The sequence below is a fragment of the Pipistrellus hanaki genome, assembly GCF_964339955.1.
Source record: "Pipistrellus hanaki genome assembly, chromosome: 5".
Lineage (NCBI taxonomy): Eukaryota > Metazoa > Chordata > Mammalia > Chiroptera > Vespertilionidae > Pipistrellus > Pipistrellus hanaki.
This window is the reverse complement of record NC_140507.1, coordinates 73,783,109-73,801,587: the sequence shown is the minus strand read 5'-3', so window position 1 is coordinate 73,801,587 and position 18,479 is coordinate 73,783,109. Positions and strand designations below refer to the sequence as shown.

The 18,479-nt window shown below is 54.2% G+C and overlaps 1 protein-coding gene across 1 annotated transcript; it reads left to right on the top strand.

Annotated features, from left to right (window-relative positions):
* The first annotated feature begins 70 nt into the window (after positions 1–70).
* Positions 71–18,420, top strand: LONP1 (lon peptidase 1, mitochondrial). The gene is made up of 18 exons (XM_084883667.1): positions 71–543; positions 2,817–2,905; positions 3,530–3,649; positions 5,395–5,623; positions 7,584–7,645; positions 8,146–8,275; positions 8,731–8,814; positions 9,034–9,254; positions 10,436–10,574; positions 11,385–11,563; positions 13,414–13,501; positions 13,865–13,987; positions 14,069–14,185; positions 15,615–15,755; positions 16,109–16,274; positions 16,811–17,025; positions 17,115–17,279; positions 18,054–18,420. Exons 1-18 carry the CDS (start codon positions 109–111, stop codon positions 18,228–18,230), a joined length of 2,880 nt encoding a protein of 959 aa, XP_084739793.1. The 5' UTR covers positions 71–108; the 3' UTR covers positions 18,231–18,420.
* The last annotated feature ends 59 nt before the right edge of the window (positions 18,421–18,479 follow it).

The following is an 18,479-nucleotide window of genomic DNA, read 5'->3' as shown; positions in this document are numbered from 1 at the left end:
CCGGGACCCCGCCCCACGGGCACCGGAGCACGCTCCCGACGTCACGTGCGCGGCGGTCCTGTGAGCGGAAATGACGCAAGCCGCGTGCGCCACCAGGATGGCCGGGCCATGGCGGCGGGCACAGGCTACGTGCGGCTGTGGGGCGCTGCGCGGTGTTGGGCGCTGCGGCGGCCACTGCTGGCTGTCGCCGGGGGGCGGGTCCAAACTGCGGCCGGAGCGTGGTTGCCCAAAGGCCGGCGGGCCTGCGACGCCTCTCCTCCGTGGGCGCTTTGGGGCCGTGGCCCCACGGCTGCGGGCCAGTGGCGGGGGCTTTGGGAGGCTAACAGCCGCGGCGGTGGCGGCGGCGGATTCTCGGGTGGCGAGGATGCCCCGGAGGGCGGCGCGGAGGATGGCGCCGCCGGCACGGGGGGCAGCGCGGGCGGCGGGGAAGGCCCCGTTATAACGGCGCTGACACCCATGACCATCCCGGAGGTGTTCCCTCACCTGCCACTCATCGCTGTCACCCGCAACCCGGTGTTCCCGCGCTTTATCAAGATTATCGAGGTAATGAGATCTCCTACGTGGTCCTCCGTCTCCCCTCCTCTGCAAGCAGCGAGTTGGGCCGAGAGAAAGTTGAGCACCCTCATTTATCGACAGTGTTTTAGACACGAAGTTTATCAAAGGCAGGAGTCGGAATTTTGTGTGCTTGTCACTCACTAGCTTAGTGAACTGGAGTCAAATTCCTCTTCTAGGATCTCTTAAGGGGAGTTGAACCCAACGAGCTTAGGACCGTGCACTTAGCGTACAATCATAGGAACCCTGCTCCGAGAAGAACCAGAAAAGCAATCTTGCGGCCAGTAACTTTTCGGCAGGTGTTGGTAAATGTTTTGTAACCCGGTCTCCCCAGAGTGGCCTTTCTGGTTATCAGCCCCTTTGGGATCAGGACTAATTCCTTTAAGAAAAACAAGTATTTCTAGGTCATGTGCCAAGATCAGTTCTAGCTTGGGTACAGCAGTGAACAAGACAAATATTCCTGCCTTTGGAGCTCACATTTTAGTGAGAAGCAAGAAGTAATTAAGATTAGTAAGTAAAGTATGTGCTGGAAGATAATAAGTACTACAGGGAGTAATAGAGCAAGGATCTGAGGAGGGAGGTGGGAGGGGAATCTTCTCCGAGGGGTGTATCTATGTGTGTGTTTTTTTCACTCAACTGAGTCTTAACCCCCTACCATGTCGCCAGCACTGCGGTTGTAATGGAAAGAGGCCGGAAACAAGGTCGTTTCAGACTAAGAAACCTAAGGGAGGGTTGGGTGGGGAACTAGGGTGATGTAATAGAGAGAAAACATTGTGAGTGCAAGGAACTCGCCTTTTTAGAGTAGGAAGGACACAAATGCCTCCCTCCCCCACCCCACTCCTTTTTAAATGATGTGGAAACTGGAGTCCATGGAGAGAAAGGTTATCTTTAACTGTCTAAGCAAGGTCATACAATGAGTCAACCTCTGTATTCACCCTCCAGCTTCTCCCCCTCACCCCAGTTTCTGCTAAGTAAATCTCAGGGATGCCTTGGAAAGGAACAAAATAGAGGGACCCAGCCAGCCAGCGAGGAGGGGACAGAAGAGGGCGCCCCCCCCCCCCCCCCCCCCCGCCCGCTCCTGTTTTGCACTGCTGATTATGTCTGCCTGAGCTGCTCTCCCAGGGCCTTCCTTGATGTTGAGTAGTGGTTATTTGGAGGCCCCCGGGTAAGATCCTGTAGCTGACTCCAACAACCCTAGTTCTGTAACATTGGGCAAGTGGTTCCTCTGGGCCTTCGTTTTCTTATCTGTGAAATGGACACAATAGTATCTTCTGTCTTAGAGTGGTTGTGGGAAATCAGTGAGGTCCTGTAAGGAATCTAGAATGGTGCCTGGTGCTTAGTATGCCTCAGTAGTAAGCAGCTGCACCTGTTGTTTTTTTATGTGGGGCTTGCAGACATTTCAGAAGCCTGCCTCGGAGACCTCTTTCTCCTCTTTGACCACCATCTCTACCTTACCAGGCCTCTGGGGCCAGGACCCTAAGTTAAGAGCTGCTGTTAGAGTTAAAACACGGCTTCTCAAATTTTGGGGATTGGACCAGCAGCATCACCTGGGAGCTTGTTTTGAATGCAAATTCTCAGGCCCTCTATATTTCCTGCTTCAGAAACTACGTACACCACAGATTGAGAGCCATTAAGTTTAGGCAGTCTGGTCTGGGAATTAACGCAGGCTTGAAAAATCATTTGAACCCTAAAAGACATTTGTGCACCTCCCCCCCCCACCCCCACCCCGCCCCCCATCAACTGTTTCCTAGGAAACAGCATTAGCCCTCTACCTGTCGCCAAAATGACATCAAGAGAACATGCTATGATCCTGGGGGTTTCAATGATCAATAAATAGGGTAAAGATGTGATTGGGAAATACTTTCAGTGAAAATTAAAGGATGTTATCATCCTATGGGGTGGGCCACATTTCAATTACACACATTTAGTGTAGTTCTTCTGACTCTGATGAAATCAGTAAAGTTTAGACTGAAACAGCTCTTGACATTGAATCAGTTGCTTAGCTCTGGCCATTTGTCTACTTTGAGTTTTCTTTAGGAAGGGGGAGAACCACTGAGGAGTGCAGTTGTTCACCCCTGTACCACTTTCTTCTTCGTAAATCTGTCCTTTGTTTTTGGTTCAGGGGTTCCTGGACTAAGTTGGTTAGTGACCTGGATCAGATTAGCATGTCCCCAGAGAATAATATATAAATTGTTAGAGCTGCTATCAAAATGTCAGCTAGAAAACCTACCCTGCATTTCACTTTGGGGTCATTGTCATGCTAGGTTAAAAATAAGAAGTTGGTTGAGCTGCTAAGAAGGAAAGTCCGTCTTGCCCAGCCATATGCCGGCGTCTTTCTAAAGAGAGATGACACGTAAGTGTGATTTTTCCTTCACTCCTTTGCTGAAGTCGCCCTGGAGTGTAGCTCACCACCAGTTCTCCCTAAAGTAGCCTGGACCTCTGACCCTTGACCTGAAAGAAACCGAGTAGAGCCTACAGGGTGCTCAGCCTAGAGCCAAGCATTCTTTCATAGCCTGGATTGGCTTACAGGGCTAGGCTATAGTCAAGATATTGGGGGGGGGAGGATTTTAGCCTCGAGGACCCTTGGTGTTAAAACACGCACACCTGCAAGGCCACATCAGCACAGAGCGAAGGGGGCAGATATCACTGCTTTGGATGTGTCCATCTTGACTCCAGGCAGAAATTAGCTCCACTTCCAAGTGAGAAGTCTAAGGTGTCCTGAGTAGGCTCTGTCCTGGGATTTTGGAATGGAATGAAAATTCCATCCAGGATGCCTCATGGCCAGTGCAGTTAGCAGTACCTTAGCTGGCAGGTACTTTACTGGGCTCCAGAGCCCCCGTGGGAGCAAGGAGGTCACTGTTGGTTTCCAGTCCAGGCCAGTTGAGTTTTTTGTCTCTCCTTCCTCCAACCTAGCCTGAGACACTCCATGGGAATTAGAGAGCCTGTGCTGATGTTCCTTTGTGTCTCTCTCCCTCAGTAACGAGTCCGACGTGGTCGAGAGCTTGGACGAGATCTACCACACAGGAACATTTGTCCAGATCCATGAGATGCAGGACCTTGGGGACAAGCTACGCATGATTGTCATGGGACACAGAAGGTTCGGGGGTCTGTGGGACACTGTGGGGAGGGTGGTTCTGAGTACCCCTAGGCCCCAGCGCTGACACAGCCTTCTCAGTCATCCCTGCAGCCTGTTCACTTTGGTGACCACACCAAAGCTGGAGATGGAGGCTAAGATATGTTACCTCTGGACCCTCCCTTCTCAGAGTTCCTTTGTTAAAGTGGCAGTATGGGTGGGCAGTGAGAAGTCGTTGCTTTAATGCAGGTTATTTAAAAAAGCATCACAAAAACAGAAAGTAGCAAGTTGCCTCATGTCTAGGTGTCTGCTGTTCACAGCTGGGCTTGCTTTTCCTCCTAGTGCTTGTGTCTGCGTCTGCCTGCAAATAATGCTGTATTGTCATTCTTTGCAATTTGCAGTTTTTTACTCTGACACCCTTCTTTGTCGGTCCATGGAATTTTTAACTGTCAAAGAACTGCATATGTTTATAAGTCCAGTTTAAGCCCTTGTAAATACCACGATTTAAAAAATCTGCAAGGTCAGCTTAGGGTTGAAGCTCTCGATAGAGGAACTAACCAGCTTTTCACATGTGTTCCAAGGAATGTTGTGCCTGTGAGATGCTTCACAAGAGTCCTGTGACCAAATACACATGAGAACATGTCAGAGTACAAGCTGATAATGTGTAGTGAAGATACAGTGAATGTTCTGAAAAGCCCCTCATTGGAGACACTTGACAGCATTTTTTGAATTCAGAGTCTTCCATTCATTTTTCTCATCTAGCCTTTTTCTTGTGTCAGCTGGGCAGCATCCCAGAATACACTCTGGGCAAAGGGCCTATGCCGGGCCCTGACTCTGTGAAAGTCCTGGTGGCACTCCCTGCTCTGAGCCTTCACACTCTTCACCTGTTCCCGCTAGTCTGTTTCAGGGAAGAGGCTGTTCCTCTCTGTCCTGGAAGGACTCATGAGCCAGTGGGAAGAGAATAAGATTCAGTCAGGATTAATTAACAGTGGTGGCTGCTAACTGCCCTGCCTTACAGAATGAGGGGCCCTATTCAATGAGCCCTCTCTCCTGAGGCCAGGCCTACCCAGGACTTACCAAGGCCCAGCCTCCCCTTCTCTGTGCACCTTGCTGATGACAGCTGGGCACTGAGTTGGCATCTCTGTAGCCTGACAGGCCCTTCCTCTGAGGAAGGCACCATTGTTACTTACCTGTGTGACAGGGGAGGTGGAACACGTCGTTTAACACCTGGATGGAGAGACAGGACGGGGCCACCTTGTGGAGCACCCCTAGTGGGAGGGCACCAGAGGCATGAAAACAAGTCACAAGCTGAAATCAAATGGTCATGGGTGCTTTAGGGAGGAGGGGAGATGAAGATGGGCAGGGTGATGGGATCTAGCCTCCTTGAGGAGGTGCCCTTGAATTGAGACCTGAACAACGCGAAGGAGTGAGCTCCATGGTGAGAGAGGCAGGCAGAGTCCCAGAGATGGGCTCTGCCGAGGTGGCAGCTTGCAATGGTCCCCAGAACTGGTTTCCACGGGTTCATCCGTGAGTTTGTGGAGGACAGTGGGGAATGGAATGGATGGGTCTTCTGGAGTCTAAGGGCAGAGGGGGACACTGGTCTTTGGGTTCTGAGAAAGTAGCTCAGTCTTCAGCTCCAGAGTTTGTACTTACCCTGCCCTGGGGGCCTGGGCCCAGCAGGACACTCAGTTATCAGCACTGGGGGCCTCATTAGGGCAGGACTACTCCCAACCTCAGCGGCTCCATCTCTGCCTCGCTCCCGGCTACAGGATTCACATCAACAGACAGCTGGAGGTGGAGCCAGAGGAGGCCGAGGCTGAGAAGCAGAAGCCCCGCCGGAAGCCCAAGCGGAGCAAGAAGGAGGCGGAGGAGGATCTGGGTGTCAGGCGCCAGATGGAGGTGGTGATGGAGCCCAACTCAGGCACCCCCAGCGAGGTGCTCATGGTGGAAGTCGAGAATGTTGTCCATGAGGACTTCCAGGTCACAGAGGAAGTGAAGGTGAGTCAGCATTCCTGAGTAAGGGGCTAGCTAGCCTGTTGCAGCATTCAAATTGGAGTGTGCAAAGCATACTTACCCTCACAAAACTGGGATGAGAAAGGTGAAGGAAATCCACTGGGGTCCTTAGCTGCTCTCGAAGGAGGCAGGGTTTGAACCCAGGTCCAGCCCCAGCCTGTGATCTCCAGGCAGGTGCCTCCAACCTTCCCCCCAAACCTGGTGCACTGGGGAGGGGAAGCAGGGCTCTGAGACAGGAAAGAAAAGCCTTCCTGGTGAGCCAACTTTTGAGGAGGTGGTGGGAGTGTCCTTCCACCAGTTCTTCTAGTGCAAGTTCTAGATACGGTGACCGCTGGGTAGGAATATAGTGAATAGCTTTGGGGCACTGTGGTTCTTATCTTTTTTTAGTTTTATTTAGAGAGCGAGAGAAACATTGATTTGTTATTACACTTAATTTGTGTATTCATGAGTTGATTATTGTATGTGCCCTGATGGGATTGAACCTGCAGCCTTGGCTTATAGGGACCATGCTCTAACCAATTGAGCTACCCAGCCAAGGCCCCAAGGCACTGTGTTGAGAAGGATTCTGGGGCAGCTTCTGAGCTCCGAGGGAGGAGTGCTGTGAGTGGTTGGTGATGTCAGCCTTGGGTGCCGGCAGGGGCTTGGCTGCATTTTCCACTGGCCTGTACCAGCAGTCCAGGGCCGCCAGGCCCTGTGGAGAAGCGCTGTTTGGGAGAACCTTCCATGGTGATGGAGATATTCTGCAATTCGGCACTGTTACCCACCTGTGGCTGTTAAGCACTCTACCTATGGCTGGTGTGACTGAGCAACAGAACATCCCTTTTACTTTAATGAATAGCTACCAGTGGCTGTCGAACTGAGGTGTGGGTTTGTACGTCATAAACAGCACAACTTCAGAATTTCCTATGAGGATTGTGTAGTGGGGGAGAGGCAGAGACATAAATGGTGTTACGAAAAGAATCAAGGACCAGGCTGGGGGTCTGGCGCAGAGAGCCCCTTGTGTTGGGAAACGGTGGGCTGGAAAGGGGGCCGCCCCTTCGCCTGTCATGCAGTGCACGTTCGTGGGAAAGTGGGTGCTAAGCCATTTGTAGACAACCTGAATGTAGCAGAGCACTCCCCCACGGCGATTTATTGAAAGTCAGCCCTCAACACAAGGACTTGAATAAAAAAGGAAAAGAAAAAAGAATCAAGGACCTTGGAGAGACAGCGCTCTCATCTTTGTTCACGCAAGGGCGATGGACCTTCGGCTGGCTTCCTTCTATAAAGATAACTCGGGCAATTCAGGGACAAATCCAATAACTAGATACCACGAGATTACACGAGAAAACCCCAGCCATTGTGGCTGCTTGCTTTGTGCCCACTGGTGCCCTCATTGGAGTACAATATGCTGCAAACCGGACCTTCTGGAAACAAATGAGGTGTCGGTGTATGTGTCATAAACTGCCAGAACAAGACCAGCTTCACTGTGGCAGGGAACAAAGGCAGGAAGGAACACAGTGCCCAAGGGTCCACAGCCTAGGGCCCTACCACTAAAGGGACCTGTGGCAAGGTTCCAGGAGGAACAGGCTGAGAGCCCTAGTGACTCAGGCAGATTTCAGGCAAAGAAGTCACAGAATGTATGTTTTGTGGCCAAGGTTGAGGAGTGTCAGTTGTGAGAACAGTGATAAAAGAGTAAAGAAAACCTCCACTCCCTCTGTAATACTATCAATAAAAAGAAAGACACCCTTCCCCCTCCTGCCCCCCCCCAACTCCTCTTTCTAAGATTAGGATGGTGTAAGGAGGCAGAGTTGGTTTTAGTATTTGCTCAGTTGGTTCGGTGTCCCCGTGACTAGTGAATTCTGGCCCTGCTCCTGGGCCTCTAAGGCCATCCTTGGCCAGGACCAGGTGGGAAAGGCCCCACTGGCCCCAGGACCCCATGTTCCATGCCAGTCTTCTCACTTGCCAGGCCCTGACAGCTGAGATCGTGAAGACCATCCGGGACATCATTGCCTTGAACCCACTCTACAGGTTGGTGTCCTGCATCCTCCCCAGCCAGAATGTGTGGCTAGCCTTCCTGAGGCCAGGCTGGGCTTGCTCTTAAGAGTGTCCTGGTAGAAAACCTTTTGAGGGCAAGAATTTGACACCCAGGCCCAGACTTGTGCAGGTGGAGCCTCTTCCCTTCTAACAGGGACATCCTGGGGTGGGATGGCTGACCTGGCCCAGGGTCTTTGCCTTCTTCTTGCTAACAAGGATCTGGATTTGCCTGGAAGCCTTTGTTGTCATTAGCTGGGGTGAAGGGGGATCTCATGAGGTACCACATGGCTGCTGGAGGGGCTTCGGTCTGGGCTGGAGGTGCTACTGTCATGACTCTCGGACAAGGAGGCCCTGCTGGTCCTGAAGCTGGGGAGGCCCATATGCAATGCTGGCTCTCTGCTGCTAGGGGCCAGGAGACAGGGCCAGCAGGAGTGAAGTCCCAGCTGCTGCCATGGTCCTCGTGCCCCAGGACAGTGTCCCTCTGTCCCTACCAGAGAGTCTGTGCTGCAGATGATGCAGGCCGGCCAGAGGGTGGTGGACAACCCCATCTACCTGAGCGACATGGGTGCTGCACTGACTGGAGCCGAGTCCCACGAGCTGCAGGACGTCCTGGAGGAGACCAATGTGAGTTGTCCGCACATGCACTGTGCTGGGCCGCTTCCCAGGCTGGCTGGTGTCCTCAGCTCCCTTTGGAGATGATTTTACATCAACACATGTCCTTCATGCACATCCAGCGTCCTCATTCTTTTTAACTGCTGTATAGTATTCCATCAGGTGGTGTCCATGATTTAGTGGTGGCATATTTGAGTTGTCACCAGTCTTTTGCTGTCACAAACAACACCTGTACAAACATCCTGATCCACACAGCTTGTAGAACTGCTGGAGTTTATCTGTAGAAGGTGTTTCCAGAACCCAGCTTGTTGAAACAGGGGTGCATGCCTCTTTTTGTTAAAGTGTGGCTGGTGGTCTGTCACAGTTTAGGCTTCCTCTAGCAACAGCTTGCTGAGTGCCCCTATCTCCCCTCCCCCATCCCTGCAGAGATGGGCAACCATTCTGATTGATCTCTCCTTTTTTGGCAGATTCCCAAGCGACTGTATAAGGCCCTGTCCCTCCTCAAGAAGGAGTTTGAGTTGAGCAAGCTGCAGCAGCGCCTGGGGCGGGAGGTAAGTGGGGTGGGGACAGCCCTGAGCTGATCCTAGCGGCTGAACCCAGAGAAAGAGGTCTCCACCTGACCATCCCCCTTTGAGGGGCAGGAGCTCTCCGCATTCCGAGTCCTGGGGGAAATGTTCGAAACGGGAACCAGATTGGGAAAGGGTGCAAAGCTTTTTTCCAAGACTGGACTGTGTACTCTCGGGTCTGAGGGCAGCTTCTCGGCCCTGCAGGTGGAGGAGAAAATCAAGCAGACACATCGCAAGTACCTCTTGCAAGAGCAGCTGAAGATCATCAAGAAGGAACTAGGCCTGGAGAAGGAGGACAAGGACGCCATTGAGGAGAAGTTCCGTGAGCGGCTGAAGGAGCTTGTCGTCCCCAAGCACGTCATGGATGTTGTGGATGAGGAGCTGAGCAAGCTGGGCCTGTTAGACAACCACTCCTCAGAGTTCAAGTGAGTGCCTGGGGGCCGCGGTGCTGCTTCCTCTGTCACATCTGCTCTCAGAAAGGCCTGTGAGCTGGCAGGGTCTGGGATGTTGGCCCAGAAAACCACCGGCACGGGCACAGGCACTTGTCTGAAACAGCCGTGACATGCATCAGTCCTCTCATACCACCTGTGTGGGACCTGCCTTTGTCATCCCCATTTCTCAGATGAAGAGATCAGGGTTCAGGAAAGTCAAGTCAGTGACCAGGGCCTCTAAGGTGGTGGTTGGGGACAGGGATTTGAACCCAAGGTCATATGGCTCTAAGCCAGTGCTTCCAGCCAGAGCCAGGAGTCTGAGCCATCACCCTGAGGTCACCATCTTCCCCTGGCTTCGGTCCTCTGGCCTCCCTCTTGCTGCTTTAAGAGTCAGCCAGGAAGTAAGCGTATTTAGTTGGGGACTCAGCCTTGACCAGCGGTCCTTGTGCGTCCCACACTGGCTGTGAGTCAGGATGGATCCCAGGGTTTGGGCAAAGAGGCTCAGGGCCTGTGGTGTCAGATCCCAGGGACTGGGCGTTGCTCCTGGGCAGTTTGTGGACTGGCTGGTCCTGGAACAGCCCTTCTGAAGGGAGGACCCAAGCACCAGGCCCCTCCCTGGCTCAGGGAGGGCAGCACTCTTTCCACAGGACCTGGGAGGTGCTGATGCCTCCATTCTAAAGGCAGCTAAGGAGCTTTCATACTTCTGTCACAAGTGTTCATAAACTAGAGCCTTAAAACATGAGCTAATGATACAGTCTCTTATTAGGATCCTAGTGAGGGGCCTCTTCTAGGTCCCGGTCAATGACACACAACTCCCGGGCACAGGTTACTCTCTTGGTAATGCTGACTTGCCACTATCCAGGCTTCAGTTTCCTCAGTGGCACTGGGTTAGGTTGTCCCCTCCATTCTAACCACTGTCCCTTCCATGGTGTTAGACCCTAAGCAGTCCCCATGCTCGCTGTGTCTTTGGTCTGGGAAAGGGGCCTGGTGCTTGTGGCGGGAACCAGGCACTTGTTCCCAGGTGTGGCCCTCACTGAGATAGCTTTCCGTAGTGTGGCAGCCGATGGTGTGGTTCACGCTTTGGGCTCAGTGGGTACCAGCCACGTGGGTTTGCAACAGCAGGGATCAGGTACTTCTCTGGGCCCCACTCACCACTCTGGTCTGTCCTGTGGCAGCGTCACTCGCAACTATCTGGACTGGCTGACGTCCATCCCATGGGGCAAGTACAGTGACGAGAACCTGGATCTGGCCCGTGCCCAGGCAGTGCTGGAGGAGGACCACTATGGGATGGACGATGTCAAGAAGCGCATCCTGGTGAGGCCGCCTGTACCCTCTTCTGTGGGCCCCGGGGTCCTGGGCACAGACCAGCCTAACCTTCCGCTGGGCATCACACTCCCACATCCTATGTACTTGGTCGTTGCACCTAGGGCGGAGGCTGAGAGGCATGTTTGTGATGGTCTGGATTTGCATGTGGGTCTGAGGCCTCAGGGGCTGGGGCCCAGGATCTCTTCTGCTGCCTCTCCCCCACCCCCTTCACCACACCCCCCAGACTCTGTGCTGTTGGGGAGACCTAGAGGAGCCCCATGGTGAATGTGGGGGTCTGGAGGGGTACATTGGGGTTCAGGAAGGTAAGGGGTAAGGGGCCCTGGCCAGAGTTGTTGGATTGACTCAGAAATGTCAGGGGCTGCCAGAGCCAGCCTGCCCTGCTCCAGGGGCACAAAGGTTTACAAGGGAAAGAAAACAGGCCTGGCTGAGGGTATTGGGGCGCGGACAGACCAGGAGAAAGGAGGAGGCTATTGTGATCCACGATATGGAAGAAAGCCTATTAAGTGGGGGAGCTGGCTGATGGGCCTGTTCTGTGGTCATCCATGGTTGATTGTCAGTCACACATGTTCTCCTGGCATCTACTTGTCCCATTGGTGCCACAGGCTCTCCCACCCTGTGGCAGATGACACCTGCAGTCAGGTTGGCTCCTCCAGGACAGGCCTTGTCCCTTCCCACCCACAGAAACCTAGAAAGTACCAGAAGGTGGCCAAACTCATGTCAGGCACAGCCCTTACTCTGCACAAAGGCAATGAGCAGCGAGTGATTGATTGTCTCATGGGAGCCCACCTCTGCCCGTAGGAGTTCATTGCCGTCAGCCAGCTCCGAGGCTCCACCCAGGGCAAGATCCTCTGCTTCTACGGCCCCCCTGGCGTGGGCAAGACCAGCATCGCCCGTTCCATCGCTCGAGCCCTGAACCGAGAGTACTTCCGCTTCAGTGTCGGTGGCATGACGGATGTGGCCGAGATAAAGGGGCACAGGTAGGCCCAGCCTCTTGGATCTGCTCCTGCCTTGGTTAAAGTGAATGGGGTGGCAAAGGAGTAAACTCCACTCACACTGGAGGTAGTGACTGCAAAGCTCAGGCGTCTAGGCCCCGCTGAATCCAGGTGCTCAAACATTGGATCCAAATCTTGGCCTCTTAGGGAGGGCTTTGTCCGCATTTCCAGCTTAGTTCCCACCAGAGTTCCAGGGCTGGTGCTTGCCGTTAGCCTGGGCCGTCTGATTAGTGACTGAGCTATAGTGAGGGGCAAGGTGGTCTCCTCAGTGAGAATGGGCCAGCCCACACCTGTGAGGCCTGAGCACCCGTCTTGATTATTTCCTCCCTCAGCAGACCCAGAGCAGGGGCTCGTATCTTCTGTGTCCCGGGTCTGAACCATTTGTACACCATAAACGTCTATAGATGCAAGCAGGGGACTTTTTTTTAAATTAAATTCAAAACATCGTGGCAATTAACTGGTTAAAGCTACCTGCTTCTGTGCCTGGCACTCTTCTGGGGAGCAGTCAGGATATTGCATTCTGGGGCTTCCCGCCATGCTGGCCTCCACACAGGTACATTCTTGGAAAAGTGTAAATTGCTTGAGACACAAGTGTAGCAGATACACTAGTATCTGTTCTCAATTTGCCACAGTGTTCAAAGGTGGGGTGGGGAGGCCGTGTGGGGAGAGGGTAGCACTGTCACCTGCTATTCTTGGTGCTTCTCCCTAATGACTAACGGATGCGCGATCTCTGTGGACCACCCACAAGTTTTCCTGTTCTCCCTTGTACCTGCCCCCAAGCTCTGGCAACTAGTGTTCAAGGATGATTTGAGTCCATATTAAAAGTTCCTTTTTTGACTCTAAAAACATGGATATTTTGGCCGCCCACTGGGCAGGGCGAGTTGGGTGTAACCTCCACCTTTCACTGTCTCGAACCCGCAGGGAGGCGGGCAGCCTCTTGGCTTCCTGGCACAGAGCCTCGTGTGAGCTCCAGAACAGGTCAAGAAGAGACAGGGCCCACACAGCATTGGAGGCCTCCAGGCTGGGATGGTTCAGATATTCCTGGGAGACCTACTCTGAGGGTGGAGGGGTTCGGGGAGCTGACCTGAGAGGCTGGGAAGGTTCTTGCCTGAGTACTGACCTCTGAGCTGGGTGAGCAGGAGGCTGAAAGTTGGGGATGGGGCTGAGGGAAGGCAGAGGGGACCCTAGCACCCCCTGTGCCCTAGTTGGGAACTGCCTAGAAGCTGCGGCAAGGACCACTCTCCAGGGTGAGAGGCATTGGCTGAGTTTCTGCACACGTGCAGGCACGCAGACATTGGGAGGTCATTGGGGAGAGGGCTCAGGATGGGCAGGTGGGCGCTCTTTACTGGGATGCTAGTCTGGGATTCCAAACAAGGACAAGGTCGGGGATCTGACTGCGGTTGTCATATTGAAAACTGCCAAGCTCCCCTCAGCCCACATGACTCACTCCTGTTCCCTTGCTGCCCTCACCTTCTTCCTCTCTCAGCTCTCACTCTTCCGTCCCAGGTGTAGGGGATATTCCTGGTGCCAGTTTCTGGCTGCTCCCAGCCTTCTGGTTCTGTGGGGTTTCACTGGATATGAGGTGCTGACTGGGGGGATGGGTCTGAATGCGGCCTGGATATGAATCTGTCCCCTGCCTTGAATCTGAGCGGGGAATGGAGGGTCGGGGTGACTGTACTCTGGAGATGGGCCTGGCCAGAAGCGGCCAGCGTTTCCCCCCAGAGGGCACATGGCACACAGGTCCTGGATCTCCAAGGGAGCTGGGCCTGCGAGTGCTCATGTGGCCCCCGGTGGATGAGGCAGGCACTGACCGCCCAGCGTGCCCTCTTTCCCAGGCGGACATACGTGGGCGCCATGCCGGGAAAGATCATACAGTGCCTGAAGAAGACCAAGACCGAGAATCCCCTGGTCCTGATTGACGAGGTGTGTGTGGGCCCCAGAGGGCTGATCTGTGGCTGTGCTTCCCTGAGGTTCGAACCCTGACTCCTGAGCCCTCCTAACCCAGAGCTCCGGGCAGCTCTGACCAGGCAGTCTGTGTTCAGAATGACGCCCATGGCCCCGCGGCTTCGATGGTCCCTGAGTCACCGTGGCAGCCTCACTGCAGCAAGGCCGTCTCATGATACTGACCCCTCTCCTGCCCCAGAGCACCCATGTCTGCCCAGTCACACTGTGAGGCCAACACTCTTGTCCCTTCTCAGAGCTTCCTCAGTTCTTGGTTCCCCCACCTTAGTATCTGGTGGGGCAGGACAAGGTGCCAACACCATCTGCCCTCTGATGCCCTTCCAGGTGGATAAGATTGGCCGGGGCTACCAGGGGGACCCCTCGTCAGCGTTGCTCGAGTTGCTGGATCCTGAGCAGAATGCCAACTTCCTGGACCACTACCTGGACGTGCCTGTGGACTTATCCAAGGTGTGTGTCCTGCCCGGGGCTGACCCTGGCAGGGAGAGGCAGGGTGGCCGGTCCTCCAGCACCTCACACTGGCTCCCCTAGGTGCTGTTCATCTGCACGGCCAACGTCATTGAGACCATCCCAGAGCCACTGAGGGACCGGATGGAGATGATCAATGTGTCGGGCTACGTGGCCCAGGAGAAGCTTGCCATTGCAGAGGTGAGGCGAGCTGTCCCATCTGTCAAGCCCTGGGGAGGGGGTGCCCCACTGTGCTCAGGCTTAAGGAACATCTGAGTGCACACTAAGTACTGGGCACTTAGAGTTGGGTACAGTCCACAGTGCCCCTGCTCTCAGAGCTCCCAGTCCTGTTCTAGTCAACTGTCAAACCCGAGGAGGAGGGAGACGGGATTCTTTATCCCCTGTGTCATGTATGTATGACCAAAAGAAACATGAGGCATGTTGTAAAAAGGTATAATGTCACACCTCGGACACCAGGTGTGGGTGTTTGCCCCCACCAGCCAGTTTTCTGGCTGGTGTCCTGTGTTTCAGTGACACTGTTCAGGGTTAGCAGAACGTGCAGGTTCCGGCTCATCCCACAGGAGCCCTCCTCTGACCCACCAACTATAAGCTGGTTGTTACAGCCTCTTCCTCAGGTTTGATAGTTGACTAGAGCAGCTTACAGAACTCAGGAAAACAGTTTAGTTTACTGGTTTATTATATGGGATGTACCTTGGGAACAGCCCAAAAAGAGTGACCCAGGATGAGGCCTAGGGAAGGGCTGCAGAGGGGAGTCTTGTATTTCCATCGCAGTGTTTACTATTTGGAAAGGGTTTCTTCTCCTCCATGCCTTTGCAGCCCGGAGACGGGCACTGGGCCCCAGATTTCAGGGCCCAGGGGGAGGGAGGGAACCAGGAGCTTAGGTGGCAGGGGTCCTGGGACTCTGCCATGTCTGTCCTCCATCCACAGGACTTATTCCGATGAAGGATGGGCTAATTCAGGCTCTGGGTGGGGGTTTCCTTCAAACCTCTGAAGGGATGACAGGAGGGACAAAAGGACTTCTGGGAGTTCCAGGACCAACTTGCAGTGTCACTTGGCTCTGTCCCCTACCTAGTGCTCAGGACTGTGTCCAGAGACTGCTGTACAGCAGTTGTGCTGGGTATGGGTGACCATGGAGCCTCTGTCTGCTCAGGGCAGCAGCTACATAACCTTGTCTGTATGTGGGGTGAGCCCAGGAATCAGGGAGGCCTTCCTGAAGGAATTGACATCTAAGATGACATCTGGAGAGAGGATAGCAGTTGGATCTGGGCAGAGGATGGAGCAGGAGCAGGGGTGGCTGGCTGGAAGTCTGTAGGTTGTGGGCCCGTTCAGGGTCCTGGCACCCACTGAGCTCTGCCCAGATACTCTTGTTACCTTCCCTCCAAGCTTACTGGTTACTTTCACCATCAGTGACACCCTTTAGCCTGCCCTGAGACCCTGTGTTCATTGGACGACCCCAGCTTCCTCAGGGACCAGAGTTCCATGAAGGCAGGGTCCACCTCAGTCCTCTTTACTAGCCAGGGATCTGTGGCTGGGTGGTGGGCCCCTGGATCCTGAGACCTGGGGTGGGCAAGGCCCCAGGAGGGTCCTGACAGAGCTCTCCTCTCTGCAGCGGTACCTGGTGCCTCAAGCCCGTGCCCTGTGCGGCCTGGATGAAAGCAAGGCCAAGCTGTCATCGGATGTGCTGACCGTCCTTATTAAGCAGTACTGCCGGGAGAGCGGAGTGCGCAACCTGCAGAAGCAGGTGGAGAAGGTGAGCTGGGGGGTGTGATGTGACAGAAGGGAGCCAAACACGGGGCAGATGCTGACTGACCCCACTCCTGTGAGGTCCCCAGCAGTCAGGCTCACAGATGTAAAAGTAGAATGGGGGGTGTCAGGGGTTGGCAAGTTTTCGTTTGGGAAGCTGAGAAAGTTCTGGAGATGAACAGTGGGGATGGTTGCACAGCAGCGTGAATGTACTTAATGCTACAGAAATGGCTACAATGATACATTTTTTATGTGATGTGCATTTTACACAATTTAAAAATTAAAGCCAAAGGAGGAGATGGGGGTGGTGAGTGGGGGCCTGTGGCCCGGCTGCCCATCATCCTGCCACACCTGCCCCAGGTCTTAAGGAAGTCCGCCTACAAGATTGTCAGTGGTCAGGCCGAATCCGTGGAGGTGACACCTGAGAACCTGCAGGACTTTGTGGGGAAGCCGGTGTTCACTGTGGAACGCATGTATGAGATGACGCCGCCTGGCGTGGTCATGGGGCTGGCCTGGACCGCCATGGGTGAGTGCTGCATGTCCTTCGTTGCTCTGAACCGCCCTCTGGCTGACTGGCTGTTGGAGAGGAGCTGGTGTACTCCCTGAGCTTTATTTAGGTGATGCTTTGACAGGTTTGCATGTGGGACAGTCCTTCACAGCATGAGGCCCTGGGGCACACCCAGCAGGGGAAGGGTGAGGGGGAATTCAGTGTCTAGGTGACTTCGCTTTGCTTGGGGTTCAGGGTTTTAGAGCCCAGGGGTTGCTCTGTCAGTGGCGGGCAGGGGTTGTGCAGTTTTGGGGTGTTTGTAAAGGAAGTGAGCTCTGGACTATATTTAAAGCTATGGTGTAAGAACTTGGTGTTGGCAGCCTGTGTGAAGGTCCACAATGTAGGGCCAGTGCACAGTGGCTCCCTTAGGTGGCATGGACGCCGACACGTGGAAGAGAAGGTGCTAGGCTGGGGAGGATGAGGACGTGTTGCAGATGGTGGCCCAGCATTGAGGAGTGGCTACCCTGGGAATCTGAACTGTCTCGGAGCTCACAAGCCCACACACTGTCTTCCAGGAGGCTCCACGCTGTTTGTCGAGACATCCCCAAGGCGGCCTCAGGATAAGAACGGCAAGGACAAGGACGGGAGCCTGGAGGTGACAGGCCAGCTGGGCGAGGTGATGAAGGAGAGTGCCCGCATTGCCTACACTTTTGCCAGGGCCTTCCTGATGCGGCATGACCCCACCAACGGCTACCTGGTGACTTCACACATCCACCTGCATGTGCCAGAGGTGAGCCAGTGCCCGCCCGCCCGCCCGCCCGCCCACCCACGCAGCCTGGCATTGGGCCTGTGTACCACCCACCTGCCTCTCCCCACCAGGGTGCCACTCCCAAGGATGGGCCGAGTGCTGGCTGCACCATCGTCACAGCGCTGCTATCACTGGCCATGGACAGGGCCGTGCGGCAGAACCTGGCCATGACGGGCGAGGTGTCCCTCACAGGCAAGATCCTGCCAGTGGGCGGCATCAAAGAGAAGACCATTGCGGTGAGTGCTCTTCCCTCCGTTGCCATATAGTCGGTCCTGACAGGGAAGGCACAGCAGACCATCCAATGGCCCATTTTAGTGAGATGGGATTTTGGACCTCGAACCTCCTCTCCCCAAAATGCACTCTGTGGCTTTGTGGGCTCCTGAGGAGTGAGGTCTTCAGCTTCACTGCCCACTTGGCCTGGCATGAGAACCGTGGGCAGACCCTTCATCCCCTCCCCTCCATGTCCAAGTCCTGCCCGAGCCCCCGTCTCCTGGGCCTCCACTGCCCTCTGACTAGTATACTCCAGATCGGGCAGGATCATCAGGAAAACTCAACAAGTTTTGAGTGTTGGTTACGTTTTCAAAATGTTTTCCTTGTATTTTGCCTTTGTTTTGGCAAGGTTCATTTGGGTATTCATAGCATCCTTTGTGAGCCATACAAAGTTATCAACTTAAAAATTAACATGCTACACTGGTCAAATATCTAATCAACTCAACCCTAATGCCTGGGCAGGGCCAGACCGCCTGATTTCTTGGGCCTTGGCCTCACGATCCCACCTTAAAGGTAAAGCAATGGGTGCAAACTCTCACAGGAGCTGGGCAGTCACTTGTGGTGGACTCTGAAGGAGCCACACTCCTAAGACCAGCCCTAGGCTTCTTCAGAAGCCAGTGCCCTTATCTGAGCAGTGTCTCTGGGCTCCATCAAACAGGAGCCCCACCAAGCCCTCCCCCTCCTGGAGCACACTGGTTCCTGCAGTCTTCCCGGACTAACCCATAATTAACCCACCCTAGGCCAAGCGTGCTGGAGTGACATGCATCATCCTGCCAGCAGAAAACAAGAAGGACTTCTGTGATCTAGCAGATTTCATCACTGAAGGCCTGGAGGTCCACTTTGTGGAGCACTATTGTGAGATCTTTGACATTGCCTTCCCCAAGGAGCAGGCGGAGGCCCTGGCTGTGGAGCGGTGATGGTGGCCAAGGCACTGCTGGTGCTGATAGGCCCATTCTGAGCGGAAACTGCACTGGGGGGAAGGGGCTCTGGGCAGTTGACCCACCAGGACTCAGCAAGTGGCCGGAACCCAAGGACCTCAATTACAACTTAATCACGGAATCTGACATATATGAACTATTTAATTATGATTAAAGACCATTTCTAGTACTACCTGTGTCTTCTTTCTGTGTCTACCATATGGACCAGCTGCAATGCCAGCACAGGAG

Bases quoted from the DNA above. Each gene is read 5' to 3' on its own strand.
- LONP1 (XM_084883667.1), top strand. From the start codon at position 109: ATGGCGGCGGGCACAGGCTACGTGCGGCTGTGGGGCGCTGCGCGGTGT. The intron at 3,650-5,394 runs GTTCGGGGGTCT...TCCCGGCTACAG, and splicing joins ATTGTCATGGGACACAGAAG to GATTCACATCAACAGACAGC. The intron at 7,646-8,145 runs GTTGGTGTCCTG...TGTCCCTACCAG, and splicing joins GCCTTGAACCCACTCTACAG to AGAGTCTGTGCTGCAGATGA.